Source organism: Asterias amurensis, chromosome 14 (genome assembly GCF_032118995.1).
Source record: "Asterias amurensis chromosome 14, ASM3211899v1".
NCBI lineage: Eukaryota > Metazoa > Echinodermata > Asteroidea > Forcipulatida > Asteriidae > Asterias > Asterias amurensis.
This window is the reverse complement of record NC_092661.1, coordinates 15842729-15862975: the sequence shown is the minus strand read 5'-3', so window position 1 is coordinate 15862975 and position 20247 is coordinate 15842729. Positions and strand designations below refer to the sequence as shown.

Sequence of the window (20247 nt, the reverse complement as noted above, 5' to 3'; positions counted from 1 at the left end):
AACTCTATGGGTAAAACAAAAATTAATCTATGCAACAAACCTTTCTGGAGTCCATGTCCAGCGGAGTGACAATCTCCTCTTCTGGTTTAAGATTGCGATCTTTCAACAACCGATGTGGAGGAGTTTCGTCGATCATAGAGAAGATGCAGCGAACTTGGGGAGCCAACTTCCTCGGGAGCCAGCTCAGGATGGATGTAGTCTTTTCCTCATTCAGCTAAAGAAATTACAAAGTATTACAGTACCATAGCCAAGATATTCAATTTATTTTAAGGAGACTGGATAAGAAATTGTACATTCGCAGATAGAATGTAAAAGAGCCGAAGTTGAGAACATTGTAATCACAAATCTACACTTTAAAGTCTATTCTTTGACCTAAACTACTTTCTCAAAACTTTGTACATTGCCGAACAAGATGATGGTAGAACATTATAAGAAAATTTGATGATAACCACACAAACAAATGCACACATTTCATATTTAACAAGGATGTTTTGATACACTGATTTAGCACGCAGGGCCACTTGGAGACCATTTTGACTGGTCTTTGGTAGTCTGTGCAACTTGTAAAATTTACTGCTCAACTAGTCCCGCCTCAAATAGTTGCGACTTTGACACTAGTCGCAACTAATCTTTCTGTTTGCCAAAGGCGCAATATACTAACACTCATGCTGAACAGATTGAAGGATTTTGTCACTGATGTTTGATTGTGTTAGTAAACTATGTTGCAGTGAATAGTCATGAGTGACACAATAGGTTCTACAACAAAGCAGGTAGCCTCAACGATTTGTGTAGTATTCATGGCAGCACGATTAACTGAGAGGCTGAAAAACGATAGTCTCGACTTGACTAAGCAATCACTAGTTGCGACTTTGACGCTAGTCGCATTAGTCGCCAAGGCTTAGTCCTTGGGTGTTTTTACCAACACTTGGCAACTGGGCCCAATTTCATAGAGCTGCTAGGCAAAAAGATTTGCTTAGCATGAAATTTCTCCCTTAATAAAAACAGGATTAGCAACCAATTTTCCACGTGATTTTTTAAGATAAGCAAACAACAGCTAAATACCAGTAACAAGCAACATTAAACAAATGGAAATTTTGTTGGTAATCCCGTTTTTATCAAGGGAGAAATTTCATGCTAAGCAAATTTGTGTGCTTAGCAGCTCTATGAAATTGGGCCCTGGTGGGCCACTGGGGGTAAAACACTAGATAAGAAAAGTTGGAATACAACTCACCTGATTGAGTGCATCGATGAAGATAATGACTGGGGTAGAATTGGGATTGGATAGAGTACTGCCTACAAGCTGGGCTGTAGTCTCGTAGTCTTTGGGCATATTGGAATCCTAGAACACATACAGAGAAATAAACATATATAAAATGAATATAATGTAATGTAAACTGTTCAATGGCACGAACCAATCAACTGAACTATTGTTACTGTTAGTTAACTTTTAGCTTGACTGCCTGATCTCTGTTTTACTGTTAAAGGGACACGTTGCCTTGGATCAGACGAGTTGGTCTATGAAGAGCGTTTGTAAACGTCTGTTATGAAATGCATATGGTTAGAAAGATGATTTGAAAAAGTAGAATATAACGATCCACACTTATACGTCGTGAAGTAACACAGCAGTCTAATTTGTGGAGTAAAACAGACTTCACAAAGTGGCAGACCGCCTGATGTTTCGACCCTAGCAGAGTCTTTCTCGAAGGCTAAATGACAACACAACAAACATGTTTGTTGTTTTGTTGTTCTGTTTTGTTGTGTTGTCATTTTAGCCTTCGAGATAGACTCTGCTAGGGTCGAAACGTCAGGCCATTAACTATTTTTTGTATTTATACCATCGGTCCATTTGGTTGGTAAGTTGTTTGCAACAGCTAACTTTATTTTCTAAGTTTTATTGTGTGTCGAAACTCGGAAAATCTTTAATGCAGCTTTCCCAAAATGAGAATTCAGAGGTAAGCAGAGCCAAGAAATTGTTGAACTTACTTTGCAGACTTTCATCTCCTTCAGCAGTCTTTTCAACATTTTCTCCACATCTGTTGAGCCAGGAATTGCGCCAACAAAATGATAGAAGATGTGCCAATCTTTATCTCCTCCACTGCAAGACAAACATATCAAAGTTAAAATGCATCACAAGCAACAGAAACAAGTGAAATTGGACAGAGGGTGTCATGGCCGAGTGGTTAAAGACACTGGACATTATTGGTAGTTGTCAAAGACCAGTCTTCTCACTTGGTGTGCTCCTCGATGGTCCTGGTCCTGGATCTGTGTAAATGTGACATATTAAAGTTTAAATGCATCACAAGCAACAGAAACAAGTGAAATTGGAAAGAGGGTGTCATGGCCGAGTGGTTAAGAGCATCAAATTCAAGCTCTGGCGGTTAAGTCACCGGGGTGTGGGTTCGAATCCTGGTTATGACACTTATGTCCTTGAGCAAGATACTTTACTACAATAGCTTCTCTTCACCCAGGGGTATAAATGAGTACCTGCTCGACTGAGGTTGGTGTTGTGTATGAAAAGCCTTTGGAGCCCTACGGTTGCCCAGGCTGTATACTCCCCAGGTAGTTAAGGAATCCTTAAGATTGAGGAATGATATTGGCCCAATGACCAGGGCACTAATGTAAAGTGCATTGAGACACTTATTGTGAAATGCGCTGAATAAGAACTAGTTATTATTGTTATTAATACAGGGATGTGATAGGCTGTTCATCAGAAAAAACTGAACTCTGAGCGCAAAACGTGAGAGCATGCAAGCTCAATAACGTGCGAGCATGAAGCCCAATTCTAACATTTATCTTTGGTTTTAAAAGCCCTACTCTGCAATCTGGGGCGCTATTATATGGTTAAACATGTACATGTGTCTTCATTTCTTTTTTTATGGGCAAACAAATACCGAAATTCCGTTTAACAGAGGAATCACATCCCTGTTAATATTACAGATCTTAATATAAAGGATTTGGGTACTTTTTCAAAATGTCCACAGATTTACATTAAACTTACAGTGGAAAGCTTCTCTTCAAATATTACTAACTGAAGTTGTGTAGTTTTTGAGAAATGAGTAAAATAAGTCACAATTAATTTTCGTCTCAGGAAGCCCAAAATTATTTTAGCATGTAAAATTCCATTAACCAGTTATGATATTATACCAAAACCATAGCATAACTGGTTAATACGTTTTTACATGTTAAAACTGAGATGAAAGTTATTTGTTTTTGCTCATTTCTAAACAACTACAGCACCTCAGTAAGTAAAATTTCAAGGGAAGCTTTCTACTATCATAATCTTCAAACTGGGTAATTTTAATGTAAATCTGTGTACATTGTGTTTTATTTTAGAAAAAAGTACATAGACCTTTTAAGTAAGACTTCCTCCTCACCCTGGTATCTGTCCATTGGCTAGGGTTAGGGTTAGGGTTGGGGTAAGGGTTAGGGTAAGGGTTAGGGCTAGGGCTAGGGTTAGGGTAAGGGTTGGGCTAGGGTCAGGGTAATCCAAACCCTCATAAACCTCATCCTCACCCTGGTATCTGTCCATTAGCTGCTCTACTGACTGCAATATCAGAGACCTTTGCCATGATGGACGACTTGCCTGACCCAGGTCCACCGAGGAGCAGCAAGGGTACACCTGTGCTTACACCAGTCAAGAAATCCTCCATCTTAACAACGGGAGACAATAACAACATCATAAGAAAGAGAACAATAATATAGAACTGTAATAAACACATCAACAAAAATAAGTCCAACCCACCCTCAAAAGTTTGTCATAACATCGTAAGGTAAAACATTTTACCAATACAACTAATTAAGAAATAATTCTATGACATGTTTCCTAAGTGTTGTTTGAAAACGAAAGATGTCCATGAATTCATGGCTGAATGAGCTCAAATGGAAGACAAAAACTGGCCTTCTCAAAAGTCACACAGGTTTATCAAATCTGCATGTCAGTAACGAGTGTATCCACCACGCCTGTTAACTGAACTCAAGCGTTTCTGTTCATCAGAGTGGTGTGGGTTCGAATCCTAATTGTGACAATTGTGTCTCTGAGCAAGACACTAAATTATAAGCTTCTCTCCACCCAGGGGTAAATGGGTACCTTGTAATTGATTAAGCTTATCGCGCTACATGTTTGGCATCTCAGGCTGTATACTCCCCAGGGAGCTGAGGTGGTTTATGGAATGAATTAAGGCCCATCAGTGTCCAGGGGTAATAATATTATTGGAAGCGCTTTAAGATGTATAAAGCGCTATGTAAAAACCGATTATTATTATCAGCAATGCACATTACAGTGTATTTTTATGACTGTGAGCCTTTTTTTTCTGAGCTCCCGATTTTACCCGTTGTAGGACGTCATTCCTGCCGATGACACTGACGCTGCGGCTTTTCATGAAGCCATCGTGGGCCTCACGTTGTAGCTCATACGGATCCAGTTTGATATTGTCATCTAGTGGGTACTGCTCAGCAATCCTTGTCTTGAAGAACTCAAAGATCTATAAAAACAAGTTTGGATCAATTTTTTAAGAGGAAGGTTTTTAATCACTCTTACAAAGGGCAAACAAATCTTACTGGGTTAAGAAGAACACCAGCTTTCGATAGTACTAGGGTTCTGGTAGTTAAGTCACTGGAGAAGGGGTTCGAACAAATCCTGGTAGTGACACTTGTGTCCTTAAAGGATTTGGGTACTTTTTCAAAATGTGTACAGATTTACATAACACTTACAGGGTTTGAAGATGATAGTGGAAAGTTTCCCTTCAAATATTACTAACTGAGGTTCTGTAGTTTTTGAGAAATGAGAAAAACAAGTCACAAAATAATTTTTTAGCATGTAAAATGGCATTAACCACTTAAGGTATTATACAGTACCATAATCAAGGCATAACTGGGTAATACGTTTTTACATGCTAAAACTGAGACATAAATAATTGTTGTGACATCGTTTTACTCATTCTCTCAAAACCTACAGCACCTTAAAGTAGTATTTTAAGGGAAGCTTTCTACAATTATTATCTTCACACTCTGCAAGTTTAATGTAAATATGTGGACATATGTAACACCTACCACTTTTTTGAATTGGTCAAGACCCTCCATCTGCACTTTGCCTGTATCAACGCTGATGCCACCAAAAGAACATTTGTAGGTAAATACACGATTGTCCTACCATGGAGGAAATGGAAACAATGAAGTCAGAACAAACATGATATTTCAAACTTGAAATAATTTTTTTATATTTTGCCGAGTATGATGTCTGACAGGCCTGTATGCTTCATTTTAAAAGGGCAAGGGCCCATGCATTTTCCTTGGCAAAGAGCACCCTATGAGGAAATTGTAAATTTCTACTGGAACGTTTCAGGGGCACCAAGGCAATGACCAGGGGACATGGAGGCAATCGCCTTTGTTGCCTCCATGAAGTATTAGGTGTGGACTGACCTTTTTTAAAGGTATCCTATTGGTACTATGTCACACATGTGCGTATGTTTTCGCTACTTCAGGCTCCTAAGCTGGGCATTCATGTGTAATTCCCCCCCCCCCCCCAGAAAAAAAATCCCCAAAACAACTAAAGAAATAAAAATAAATAAATAAATACAAAGAATGTTGCAAAATTCAACAAACTCTTCTCGAATAAATCATCAAAAGAAAACTGAATAAGGTTTAACCAAAACAAATTTCACAAGGGTTGGATTTGGATCTGCCACCTCTGGATAGCATGCCGGTGCTCTACCAACTGAGCTATCTATATCTAGCCCTCGGCTAGCGGTATCCCTATTTTGTCACTATCTTTGTTCGGAGGGGGGGGGGGGGGGGGCTGCCTGTTGTCTGATAAGTGTAATCAGTCAATGTTTATAATAATTAATTATTTCAGTCCCCTCTCTGTCACTCTAAATCAACCCTGCCTCGCCTTCTACCTCTAGGACCCCGTTTCGAATCACACTGAGGGCACAATGTAAGTTGGGTTTTCAGTCCCTACCTGACTGCTTACATGTACGTTTCCCCCTAGAATACTTCCCCTGGGTTTCGTCCTACATCTTTTGTCACAAACTGTTAGCCAATGAAAAAGTTGTTAACTTCAAAATAGTGGCACAACAGAGTAGAGTCTCTGTGGTGTAAACGTAACCACAGAGAGAAACAAGTGAAGAAGACAATTTGACGTATTAATTGTTTTTTTTACCCATACACCGATGTGTGTTAGCGCTGTATACTATATCACAAGCATATTTACTCGGGTGGGATTCAAACCCACCACCCTTGCAATTCTAGAGTAGTGTCTTACCAACAAGACTACCGAGATAGCCCGGTAGCTAGAGGCAGTTCGAATCCTTTGTTTTGGCAGCGTGTATCGCAACGATATAATAGATGTTAAATTTGCATCCGGGATAATATTGACATTAATATTTGTTATCCCCGATGCAAATTTAACATCTATTATACAATTTGACGTGTAGGGTAAAGAAGAACATTGGACATGTAAGGAGGGGGGGGGGGGGGAGGGAGATAAGAGATATTTTAGTTGGATTACGAAGAGACAGAGAGGGACCGAGAGACAAATAAGTACCATTGACGGCAAAGAGGAATCTGTGTAAAGTAGAGACGAGGGTGAAGAACCATTGATCTGTGACAAACAAAGAGGATTAAGAAAAGAGTGAGTGCATTCAGGAAATCAAGCTGTCTGAAAGAGCGACTTCGGCTACAGCTACGGCTAGATCGCACGCGTCTGCCTATTCTTCAACACGGACAGATACGCTGGCACGTGCGCGGGTCAAGCTGTAGCTGTAGTCGAAGATGACACTTCATACAGTGTACGATTAACTTTACACTGACAGCCTGTACAATTAATACAAAACATTAAACATCAGAAGAAAATAATCACACTCATGTTATTAAAGGTACTAGACACCTTTGGCCATTGTCAAAGACCAGTCTTCTCACTTTGTGTATCTGTGAAAATTTGAACTCAATTGGTCGTCAAAGTTGCGAGAGAATAACAAAGGAAAAAAAATACCTTTGTTGGACAAGTTGTGTGCTTTCAGCTGCTTGATTTTGAGACCTCAGCTGAGGTCTCGAATTCAGTTCAAAATATTTTAGTGAGAAATTACTTCTTTCTCAAAAACTACGGTACTTCAGAGGGAACCGTTTCCCACAATGTTTCATACTATGAACAGCTCCCCATTGCTCGTTACTGAGTAAGTTATTATGCACACATTTATTTTGAGTAATTACCAATAGTGTCCAGTGCCTTTAGATGGTCTGGGTACTTTTTGTAGGACAAAAACCAAAATGTCCACAGATTTACTAAACTTACACCATTTGAAGACAATGATAGTAAAAAGCTTCCCTGAAAATATTACTTGCTGAGGTGCTGTAGTTTTTGAGAAATTAGTAAAACAGTGTCATGAAAATAATTTTTGTCTCAGTGATCATAGGACAAAAATTATTTTAACATGTAAAAACGTTTTTGCATGACATTGTTTTACTTATTTCGCAAAAACTACATCTCCTCAACAATTCATATTTCAGGTACACTTTCAATTATCAGTATCTTCAAATGATGTAAGTTAAATGAAAATCTGTGGACATTGCGTTTTGTGTTACAAAAACCACCCAAATCCTTCAAATGATTGTCAGGTTCCCAGACTCCATTTTGCAAATAAACATGAAGAGAGTAGTTATACCACCACCACCAGACTGTTCTTTTATGATTAGAATTATCATATCAGCCGGTTTCTGCTCGACATATCACTTAGCGTGCTCTGACAGTTATCTGGATTTATTTGTTTCAGAAAAAAACACAATCGTCTACAGACCATCTCCAGTCAGAGCATACTGATCAAAATGTCAAGAAAAAACCAGCTCTTCTCAGAGCCACCACAACTCAAAAAAGAGATTTTTATAAGGTGTCACCACAAACCTAGCTTACTTAGTATTTTCCACTTCGCATAGCCTAAAAGTGTTATCCAACAAAAGAATGTAAAAAAAAACTGTGGCATGTCGTGGCCGAGCGGTTAAGATCACTGAATTCAAACTCTGGTGCTTCTGATTAGCAGAGTGTGGGTTCGAGTCCAAGTTGTGACACTGGGGGTGGATTTCACAAAGGTAGTCCTAACTTAGGACTAGTCCTAGGCAATGCTAAAAGATAGGACCAGTCCTAAGTTAGGATGAGTTACTGGTCCTAACTTAGGACCAGTCCTATCTCTTAGCATTGCCTAGGACTAGTCCTAAGTTAGGACTAACCTTGTGAAATCCACCCCTGTGTCATAATTAAGCAAGCAATTAACGATATGCTTCGCATGGGACATAAAGCCATTGGTCCTGTGTGTTATGTAACGCAAGTAAAAGAACCCAGTGCACTCGGGTCGCCCCAGTGTTCCTTGTTTGATTGACAGCATAATGCGCCACAGCACCTTATAAACCACTACATGGATCAGGTCTAACAATTCAAACATAGGCCTACATGTACATGCCTTGCAGGAAATACTATATACATGTACGTGTAGGTTGCAGCGCCAGGAGCATCACAGATGGACGGATATATATGCGAGCTATATAAGAAGCCACTATTAATTAGGCCTGGGTGAATTATTCAAATATCCGGTTAATGGCAAATAGGTTTTCCTATCCGTAACCGCGAATGCCTTTTTTTTCTTAACCGGATATCCGCATAGGGCGCGAATAGCTATTTATAAACCGGATAGTTTGGTAATTTCAACCAAGTAACCGGATATTCTTTAATATCCGAATATCCGCGGACGTCGGGCGACAACTGATATGAATGTTTTGTCTGAATCCTTATGAAACTTCTATTAAGACAGCATAAAACAGCATATATTAAGTATTTAACTATGCTCACCTCCGTGAAGAGTTAAAATAATGACATTTCCGACGTATTTGTTCAAAGATTAAAAAAGTTTTCCCTTCACGTAGAGTCAATCACGATAAAAAGAAAAAGCAAATCGCCATCTTTAAACTAGATCCGGTCATTTTTATGAATGAACCGAGTGACACTGTCTAAAACTAATATCAATCCGCCCATAAGATCTCAATCACAAACGAACAGCGCTCTCTAGCGGCAAAAAAAAACTATTCGAATATCCGGTTAATTTCGGATAGTTGGCCAGCGGTATCCGAATAACAAAATTTCACTATTCGCCAAGCACTACTATTAATTAATATTAATTAATTAATAAACTTACGGGGAAGCGTTCTGACAGCATGCCTTTCAGCATCTTGAGCTTGTGAGGAGCGACCGGGTTGGAGTCCACAAAATCATTGTGATATTTCACAGGAACCGAGTCCAGAAATGAGGCATCTCTGATTGCAAATATTGCTGTAATGAAACATGAAGAAAACATTTAAGAACTGTTTTGTGGATTTTTTTAAGCTTATGAATTTGTTTAAGTATCGATTACTTGTTCTTACAAAATGGGGACCAATTAGGCAGCAAATGTTATTCTATGTACAGGCCTAATACTTCACAGAGGCAACAGAGGAGATTGCCTCCATGCCCCCTGGTCGTTGCCTTGGTGCCCTTGAAATGCTCCAGCAGAAATTGACAATTTCCTCATAGGGTGCCCTTTACCAAGGAGAAAATGCCTTGGTGCCCATGCTCTTTAAACAACAAAGCATACTGCCTGTTGCTAACCTAGTCTTATAAGGGGCTCAAATTAAAGGCAGTGGACACTATTGATAATTACTCAAAATAATTATTAGCATAAAACCTTTCTTGGTGACGAGTAATGGGGAGAGGTTGATGGTATAAAACATTTTGAGAACCGGTACCCTCTGAAGTGCCATAGTTTTTGAGAAAGCAGTAATTTTCCACCAATTTGATTTCGAAACCTCAGATTTAGAACTTGAGGTCTCCAAATCAACCATCTAAATGCACACAACTTCGTTTTTTTCTTTCATTGTTATCTCGCAAGTTCGATGACCGATTGAGCTCAAATTTTCACAGGTTTGTTATTTTATGCATATGTTGAGATACACCAACTGTGAAGGCTAGTCTTTGACAATTACCAATAGTGTCCACTGCCTTTAAGTACACAAGACAGCAGGGATTGTAAATGTAGCTTAAAGACACTGGACACTTTTGGTAATTGTCAAAGAAATATCTTCTCACTTACTGTATCTCAACATATGCACAAAAAAGGGCATTATCTCCTCGATAAAGGGCACCCTATGAGACAATTTGTTTAATTATTATTTTTTTTTTTATTCTCCGCACAAAACAATAAAACAAGCACAGGCTGTCCAGGGAAGGGCAAAAGTACAAAAACTGTCATAAAAAAAGAATTGCCCTACCAGACCTTTCTTTAAAAAAAAATGTAAATTTGTACTGGCTCCAGAGCATTTCAAGGGCACCGAGGCATTGCCTTTGTCGCCTCCTTGAAGTATCAGGTCTTGGCCCAATTTCGTGGCCCTGCTTACTGCAGGCCTGATACTTCACGGAGGCAACAAAGGCGATCGCCTCCGTGTCCCCTGGTCCCCTGGTCATTGAAATGCTCCAGTAAAAATTTGCAATTTCATCGTAGGGTGCCCTTTACCAAGAAGAAAATGCCTTGATGCCCTTGCCCTTTCAAAAATGAAGCATACAGCCCTGTTACTGTATGCACAGAATCGGCGCTTGCAGAAGCAGAGAACTCTGCGCTTACGAAAGCATAAATTTCACGGGTTAGCAGGGAAATTTGGCTTGTGGGCATGCAGGCGTACTCTGTTACTAGGGAGCGCAGAAATTCGGCGCTTGCAAGTAAGTAGAGAATGATGATCGTAAGCGCAGAATTCGGCGGTAAGCAGTGCCATGAAATCGGGCCCTGGAATCTTCCAAAGAGAGAAATTCCCAAACTCACAATTGTAGTTGTCTTTTCTGTAGGAGCCGTGCATTATTTCCATCTCAGTCACTGAAAGTCCATTGATCCAACGATACTCTTGGTGTAGATTCACCGGTACCTCCATACTGCCTGGCACCCATCCACATCGCTCACTGCATAGACATTGAAAAATGTGTTAAAGAGAAAAGATTTCCACAGTTGGCCATTGAAAATGGGCCCTATGCAATTTAACATCTATGTTTGAAGTAACAAATATTGTTGACGTTTTTTTTTTGCGTCGAAGTAAGAAAACATTTACAAATGTATTAGACTCACCTGGTCATATTGAGAAAGAAGGGCATAATGTTATCACTGTAGCATCGGTCTATCTCGCCAAGACACAGGCGTAAAGTGTCTTCGGAAGTGGTGTCTTTAGGTACACCCTAGTCCAGGAAACCAACGACAAAAAAGTTTCCATCAAATCAGTATTAGTTGATTAAAGCCATTATACACTTTCGGTAAACAGTATTGTCCAAGTCCCACACTTCGTGTATCACAACTTATATATAAAATAACAATCCTGTGGAAATTTAAGCTCAATCGGACATCGGAGTCGGGAGAAAATAACGGGAAAACCCACTCCTGTTTTCGCGCGTTTCGCCGTGTCATGACATGTGTTTATAATAAATCCGTAATTCTCGTTAACGAGAATTTATATTGTTTTACCGTTTTATCAAAAAGTAAAGCATTTCATGGACTAATATTTCAAGAGAAGTCTTTCACCATTACCTTCTGTAAACCCTGTAAATTATTTGTAAATCTGTGAACTTGTTTTTTTTTTGCTGTACCGAAAGGGTCCAATGGCTTTAAACGCACCGGAAACTATTGGTAATTACTCAAAATAATTACTTGCATAACAAATTACTTGCAAAATATTAACATTAAACACATGCGTAAAGTGTCTTCGGAAGTGGTGTCTTTACGTACACCCTAGTCCAGGAAACCAACGACAAAAAGTATAAATCAAATCAGTATTAGTTGATTAAACGCACCGGAAACTATTGGTAATTACTCAAAATAATTTGTTGCATGCCAAATTATTTGCAGACAGAGACATGCATAATATTAACATTAAAAACACATGCATAGAATTTCTTCAGAAGTGGTGTCTTTACACCCTAAACCAGGAAAAAAAAAAAAAAAAAACATGTTTCATATCAAACCATTATTAATTATATTCTTCTACACCCAAAGTATGGTTTTTATTTTCCTGTTTTTATGAATCTGATGTAATATAAAAAAAAAAAAAAATTCCCTTCTTTTTTTGGGATGGGGAGGTAACAAAAAACACAGAATTTTTATATAAAAGCGGAGAAATCGCAACCTGATAAACCTTACAGAATGATAACTTACCCATCTTAGATCTACATCCACCAGGTAGAGTCTTCTCTTCTCACACCACGCTCGCAGATCAGGAAACACCTGCAAAAGTTAACACATATAAAAAGCTAACTTCGGGACTGATAATACAACAAATTAGTCTAAGCCCAAAGCAAATGTCAAGGTCATCATTTCTTCTGTAATGATAGTCCTTGCAGAGTTACATGTAGTATCATTTAGTATGTAAAAATGAGGAGAAGACATGTTATTGCATATTGTGTACGATTCACATTACTAGAGACATCTTAAAACAGAGACTGTTGTCAGAGGAATATCAATTCCTACCTTCAGCTACCCTGAGATATTTTCATCTTAAAAATGTTTTCTTTTTCCTTACCAAGAGTGAATTTAAAAAACCCTAAAACACTGCTTATAAATCATAAAATAAAAAGTTATTTATATCATCTATAACAAAATAGAGATGGGCAATATTATAATTGAAAGTGACCTCGGCCCAATTTCATAGAGCTGCTAAGCACAAAAAATTCGCTGAGCATGAAATTGCTTCCTTGATAAAAAAAAACGGGTTACAGACCAAATTTCCATGTGATTTTCAGGATTTGCAGAAAACGTAAAAAGCATGCAACAAACGGAAATTTGGTTGGTAATCCAGTTTTTATCAAGGAAGAAATTTCATGCTAAGCAAATTGTTGTGCTTAGCAGCTCTATGAAATTGGGCCCCGGTGTTAAGAAACATTTTAATAATGTAAATAAAATTACTTTGAGAGTAATAAAACAAAAATTCAAAGCTGTTTTTGAATAGACCCTTCCCATGAATGTAAATTGCACATAGCACTTGCGCACTATGGTTTTGGTTGGCAAAATGAGGGAACATCGCGCTGTTTTGTACACAGCTAATGGGTGCGTGATGCAGACGCAATTGCGCGTCTGCTTAGTGCACAACTCTATGGTGTTTGCAAACCAACAGGGTCTGTATGCATGCGTGAATGTAATTAGCATATATTTCATGGGAAGGGTCTATTATATTTAATTATTTAAATACTTGGATTTATAGGCCCTTCGAAGCATCTACTATCCATACCCAATCCCAATATAAAACGGATCAATTATAACTTTCATAATAAAAAGCAAATAATTTGAGACTGCGTGAAGTGTAACTATTCTGGGAAGATTACCCGTGCATCACAGTTCCTATTTTTTATCACAGAACTGTTTCCATTTGATTTTATCCACCCATTACTGCCTTCTGACTATTAATAGCAGGTAATTATTGATTGTTGACATGCACCAAGCAACGGTTGCTAATGGTAACATCATCGCTTACTACACACACACAATGTATGTAATTGTCCACTCTAGGAAGAATTGTGTGAAGCTTCATTCAAGGGTGGTAGCATCTGTCAATAGAAGCTTAGACCAAGCTAAAGAAAAAAATTGTTCATGGTACCTGCTCTCACCCTTTTTTCCAAGCTGTGTTTTTTTTTTTTTAATTGAAGGTAGGGTCAAACTTTCGTTTATTATTATGCCGTCAGGGCTGACCACTACACGCAGGCCAATGCCTAAAATATCGCTCCAATGCCTCCGCTTAGATTGTGACTTTTAAGCATTGAGTTTACGTGCTGTGACAGCATATACATCTGTACATTGTGTAACACATACAGCACGTACACGTTCTATGGTAATTACTCAAAACAAATAATATTAACTTAAAAACTGAAACGAGCATTGGAGAGCTGTTAATAGTATACAACATTGTGAGAAACGGATCCCTCTGATTTGATGAAGTAGCATAGATTTTGAGAAAGAGGTAATTTCTCACTAAAATAATAAATGACTTCTGGCCAGAAAGCACACAAATTCATTGAACAAGGGTGTTTTTTCTCTCATCATTTTCTCGCAACTTCGATGACCAATTTAGCTCAAATTTTCACAGGTTTGTTATTTTATGCTTAAATTGTACCTTCCCTTTAACCCGCTTACTGTTGTACATTCAGACTTTCTTTGTTGAAAAGGGTATGGGTACTTTTTGTAGCACAAAACACATTGCCACAGATTTACATTTTGAAGAATGATAGTAGAAAGCTTCTCTCAAAATAATACTTGCTGAGGCCTGTAGTTTAAGCTTAATACTGTAGTGTTTGAGAGATGACCAATCAGAGGAGTCTAACTACATGAATACCCTAATGACTTTAAGACTACATGTATCACCCCTGGTAATAGAAAAAAACCTATTCTTTAAAATCGGAGAACTCTTACCTCCTTGATCAAAACTTCCCTCTCGGCGTGAAAATCTTTGAAAGTTGACGACACAAAGATTCTGACGGTCTTCCAGCCGACGCGCTTAATGACAAGTTTCTTCTTTTGTTGTTTGACTTCTATTGTCTTTTGCACGCTATCCCATTGCTGGCTAATGTCAGATGAATAGTCCAGACTTCGGGACGCCCCACATCCCATGACGGCACGGGTGGTTCAAGAGTTTTACCTGGACTTCTGCAAGTGGAATAATTTAAGATAATTTTGTTCAACCAAAAAGAAATGAAAAGTAAATGAATAAAAATACATTTAAAAAAAAAGGTAGGGCCTATTATCATTTATCAAATTGTACTAAAAGTACGAATAAAAAAACTTTTAACAACTACCGTAAAATAATAATAATAACAATAAATCTTACAAAGCGCTGGTATCTAGAAAAAAACTATTCACTGTTCTATTGGGCAATTCCAGCGTGACTGACATTACATTTTTTACTAATTTTGAATATCTAATCAGCTCTCATGTCTAAACAATGACAGCTATCTTAACCATGTTTGGCATGGGGGATACTAGGACCTGAATACACAATACAGCATTGAAACTTTTAAATTTCATGTTCAGCTTTTCCCACTAGGGGGGCTGTTAACTGCCGTTACTGACATTACAAAAAGCGACGCAACCAAAAAGTGTTGATATGTTTTGAAAATTTCACTTCAAGTTAAAAGTGCTACAGATCTAAATCCATATTAACATTATATCTGATAGGGTAACCAAAACTTGTAGTAAGATGGGAAAAATTAATTATGAATTTTTCGATAATTATGCAAATTAACCTCCGTGACTGACATTACCGTGACTGACATTACGCGTTCATAACATCTGCTGGAATAACAGTAACAACAATTTAGCAAAACAAAATTAAAAATTCTGTCCACAAGAGAGTATCAATGAACTGTTTAATTCTATATTAAGGGAATAACAATAATTGTTTAGATGTTTAAAGGTTGAAACATGCATTATTTGTGATAAAACGTATTATAAAAGAGCTAAAATTTAAGCTGCAATTTGGAATTTGGGAATTTGGATGAAGTTTTTATTGGGAAAAAATGACACATAGGAAGAGATGGGTGCTCCCTTTTTTAGTGAAATAAACTCTATCAGTATAGTAACAGTTGTGTAATAGCTTTTCACATGCATGAGAAAACTGAGAGAAGAAAAGACTGATAAGTGTAAAACTGCTATTTCAGCTATTTCAGAATTTTCAAGCTTTGGGATATGTCTGCTAAAAACACACGCCTACTATATTGTAATCAAAACATTTACATGGACTCTTACATTCTAGCCAATAAGCAATATTCTGTAAGATTCTATTTATTTTATTTGTTCAATTTGCAATACCTTAATCTACAGTACTTTAACTATTGCTAAGAGAATTGTGTAGTTAACGAGCCAATCTATAAAATGTACTTAGATCAAAATAGATACCATATATGAAAGCACAAAACAATTGAACACTAACATTGTCAGAGGGTGGTCAGGTTCCAAGGTATTGGCTACATTGTTACCAGGCCTTGAACATTGCTCTTGAAGGGGCACTGTAATTTTCCTCATGTAAAGGGCACTCTGCAACGAAATTGTAAATTTGTACTGAAACTTTGTAGAAGGGCACCAATGCAAAGCATGGGGCACTGCTGCAATTGCTGTGGGTGGAGTGGGTATTTTGAGACCTGTGTTGTTAAATCTTGACATAATTTAAGGTTGAACCAACCAACACCACTTTGTAATCTCCACCTTGGTGGAGTAGCAGATCAGTTCGCATTTACTTTGCTCACATTCAAGTACAATATTCCACAAAACAGTCTAGTCCTTCCCATCGAAACAGCACTTCGTATCCATCAAGTCGATCTAGTGTATGTAGGAGCTGTTAAAGTATCCTCAACTTTGAAGGAGATGGATCAGCTGATTGAGCTGCTCTCTGCTTCTTAAGATTATGACATCTGGATACCCTCTCTCTATTTCGATTTACACATCTCTGTTTAGAATTTCTTCTAATCAGTCTTACATGTATATAGCTTGAACTCTTTTTTTTGTCCTTTTGTTGACCTACGCTTCCTTCGTTTTCATGCACTCCGCAGCCCATCTCTGCTGCTGTCTTGTAGTATCCTCCTTACTCTCTTGTAAAACTTGTGTAGTGTGAGACTCTTGTAATAATGTTGACCTTACTTAAAAAGAAAACAATTGTATTACTTTTACTTCGATCAATGACAAATATTCACAATGAATAATGTGCCTTATGCATGTATGGATTGGAGTACAGTTCACCTTACAAATTCGTTATTCACTTACCTGTAAAATATGGATGAATTGGACTAAAAATACAACTAAACAGATCCAAGAGCATTGTTTCAGGATTATATAGCTTCATTTAAGTTGCATTGTGAGTAAAAGACAACTTAATAGTCCATCCAATTTTCAAAATCTGTTTAATTAGCTTGTGTAATAATGTGACTGACATTACATTGTCGTGACTGACATTAAACGTGACTGACATTACACTTTTGTTTAATTAATAAAAAATGTTAAACAACAATTATTTACGTGTTTGATAACATTAATGCTCTACCCTGACCCCCTACTAAGAAAATAATGAAGAACAGATTTTAATTGCTACCATGTATACTTTTATGACAAAAATCTTCATTTTTTGTGACTGACATTACACTAAGCCTAACAAAAGTGTTCATTTGACGGCACATACTAGGTATCTAACATTAGTTTCATATTAATTAAAGGTGTTTTCCTAAAGATAGGCACTGAGAGTTGTTATTTTTACCAAACAAAATAAAATGAGTGCCTTTAGATTAATGAAAACTACAAAAAGAAATAAATTTTGTGTTCTTACCTATGATTGGTGCCATTTAACGTAGCGTCAACTTCAGAGTGCTGTAACTTTCAAAATATTTGGTCTGGATCATTTTGTTTTCCATTTCTAGAAACTTCAAAATATACTCTATCAATTTTGCAAAAGATGTTTGAGCAAAAAGCATTTTGAAATTTTGACCCTCGTGTCGCACTTGCGTGGAATTGCCCTATAGATATGACAAAAAAGCTTTTGCTAGGAAGGCATTTTTAATGAAGATTCCAGTTACAAGGATTCTGCCTTTTGATTGGTTTAGAGCATGTCACAGCAGGCTTGCCCCCAACAAAGTCGCCCCCCTGCAAAGTCTCCCCTTGACCGACCCGCCCCGGAACGTTACAAACGACATTGTTATACCTCGGTAACAAACAGTGAATTTTGATTGGTCGAGAACCAATCATGTGACGCGCAACAAAAACGCGTGTTACATGGCTCGACGGGCCGGGTAACATGAAAAGTGATGTACACCACTGTACCTCACCTTGATCGTTCCCGGCGTTGGTCGATTTCCAGCGCTGTATACGAAACAACCGCAGGTTCGAGGGAATTGTTTCTTGTTCGTCTGCTTATAAAACAGTGAGTAGTCAGTCGTAATAATCTTTGTATATGACAACAGAACTTCGAGAAAAGGAATAACAATTATACAAAGGTACAACAGAACAATTGTTGCACGCTGCGACTGGGGTCCATGGGTTTTGTACACAGGTAAATGGCACCCTCGGCTTTGCCTCGGGTTCCATTTTCCCCCTCGAGTGTACAAAACGCGTCAATTGTATTATGTTACCCCATTGACAATATTGCGATTCAGTAACGCACTGCATTGTGGGATGGAATATGGGGCGGTTACTATGCAGTTTGTACGACTCGCGGACGCAACGCCTATACCTTTGTGTGGGTTCAACAGCGCCCTCTCTTGATATTTTGCTATTCGCGATAAACCTTATGATTGACAGTGTCACCCCTCCCTAGGGCTAGGAAGGTCGCCCCCTGAAAAAGTTGCTCCCCCTAGCAAAGTCGCTCCATAGCAAAGTTGCACCCAGATGTTATTTAGACTTTAGTTCACAAAATTGAATGTAGTGAAGGGAAACTCACTAGGCCTGTAAAGTTAGTTTGTGTAGTTTATGTTTGGGTAACAAACGTCAGCAAATAACTCAGTTAACTCATTGTCTAATCCATGGGGGGATGGTCTTATTCACATGATTGTTTTGAATGTTTTATTTAATAATAATATAATATTAATATTATGTCGCTCAATAAATAAAAAACTACAGTACTACCTACCTACCTCACCTGCAAACTGGTTGATGCCGTTTTGATAGAAACAAATGGGATTTGTTATTATAAACAATCCGGTCCGTGTATGATCAGATCCCTCACAAACTTTTACAAATAAAATCCACGACGCAGGAAAACTAACTTCCTACCAAAAAATGCATGCCTTTCTGATCTGCACATACATACACACAGTAAACACATCAAGTTCCCATTGCGTGGTGACGCAATGTGTTTGTTTGTCGAGTTTCTTTTTGAGTGTGTTTAGCGCAATTTAGGGATGCGCCCAATCATGGGATTTCGCTGCTCATTCTAACACAAAAAGCACATTTTCAAATCTAGGTAGCCTGCATGAGCATGCGTTTAAAAAGCCTTCCAAGGCGTTTTCATGCAGTATAATTTCCCACAAAACAAATCTGAAAGTTCGTATCAAATAAACAGGGAATATTTGATTAGCTTTTAGCATTTACATTCACAATCATGTAGAATTATTTAGAAGTTTTATTCTGGGTTGTCACTTCCACCACTTTATTAACCCATCCAAATTGGGCAATAACTTGGGCAAATGTGCGCAAAGAAAAGCTTGCGCAAATCCATAATACAAATTGATCAATTAAGTTTAGCGCCCTCCATTGTCAGAAGTCGTTTTGTGTGCTCGCCTGAACATCTGACGTCACACTTCGAGGCTCATGGAATAACGCCAGAGATTGGCCTCAAAACCGGCGTGTACATGCACCTTTGACCTACACTCTCACACTGAGATACGCAGTCAAGGTACGGCGGACGCCGTGATAGGACTAAGCAGTTTGCTTAGCAGCAAATTGTGCGGTTCCTCCACATGGCGGGGGTTACCAGTTAGGACAGACTCTACGGGGAGACACAGCATGCGAGCGGGTCCATGGCCCGCTTGAGGGCCCGAAAGTGTTTGCACTTAGATGCTCTGTGGTGAATTTAAAGGCAAAATTTATTACAGAAAAAGAAAAAAACCCATTTTGAGCTGTTTATTTTGGGCAATATAAAACCTTATAGCTCCATGATAAACTAAAAAAACAAACCAAGAATTTGGCCGATGATCTTGCTGATTATCAGTCAATGGGGGCTTTTTGGACTCTAGGTGGCAGCAGACTTACGGCAATTCACTGTTCTTGGTTATTTATAGCATGTTGCATCGTAGTATTTGGGTGGGAGCCATGGCTACAATAACACGGAACGCGACGCCGTACGACATCCGACTGGCAATGTGTAGTGACAAAACAGGGGGGTTTAAAGAGCTCAATTGGTAGAGCGCCGGTAGTAAGATCGGTTCGAGTCCAACACTAGTTCAACCTTAAATCATTGAAAAAGGGTCAGTTTCCCTTGCGGTGTGCAATATTTCACATACAGACATTAAGGTCGAAAAGGGATTACATAATAGCGGTTGATACGGCACGCCGTCCAACGGGAAAGAGGTTGAAACAAATGAATTGCACTGAGCCAAATCTCTTCCCCTCTTTTGTCTGTTTGTTTTTCTTGTTTACATTGACTTTTTTAAATGTTATTGATTATCAGGTTTTATATAAGATTGCTCTAGGTTGTCTTTGATTTAAGCACACCGAACTGAGCAACCAATTTAAA

At 38.3% G+C, this 20247-nt stretch overlaps 1 protein-coding gene across 5 annotated transcripts in view; it reads right to left on the bottom strand.

Moving 5' to 3' along the window:
- LOC139946728 (telomerase protein component 1-like) overlaps positions 1 to 18877 on the bottom strand; it is a 36177-nt gene extending 17300 nt beyond the window's left edge. The window contains exons 1-13 of one of the 5 annotated variants that reach the window (XM_071944388.1): positions 18643 to 18877; positions 14448 to 14681; positions 12204 to 12272; positions 11127 to 11233; positions 10830 to 10963; positions 9177 to 9310; positions 6542 to 6598; positions 5050 to 5145; positions 4329 to 4481; positions 3514 to 3650; positions 1984 to 2095; positions 1232 to 1339; positions 41 to 214 (exon numbers count right to left, since the gene is read on the bottom strand). In XM_071944388.1, coding sequence (XP_071800489.1) covers positions 41 to 214; positions 1232 to 1339; positions 1984 to 2095; positions 3514 to 3650; positions 4329 to 4481; positions 5050 to 5145; positions 6542 to 6598; positions 9177 to 9310; positions 10830 to 10963; positions 11127 to 11233; positions 12204 to 12272; positions 14448 to 14645 — 1479 coding nt within the window. In that variant the 5' untranslated portion in view covers positions 14646 to 14681; positions 18643 to 18877. Of the gene's footprint in view, positions 1 to 40; positions 215 to 1231; positions 1340 to 1983; positions 2096 to 3513; positions 3651 to 4328; positions 4482 to 5049; positions 5146 to 6541; positions 6599 to 9176; positions 9311 to 10829; positions 10964 to 11126; positions 11234 to 12203; positions 12273 to 14447; positions 14682 to 17842; positions 17929 to 18642 lie in introns of those variants that run through there. The other 4 variants (XM_071944389.1, XM_071944390.1, XM_071944391.1 and 1 more) reach the window with 4 other exon arrangements.
- Between the last annotated feature and the right edge of the window lie 1370 nt (positions 18878 to 20247).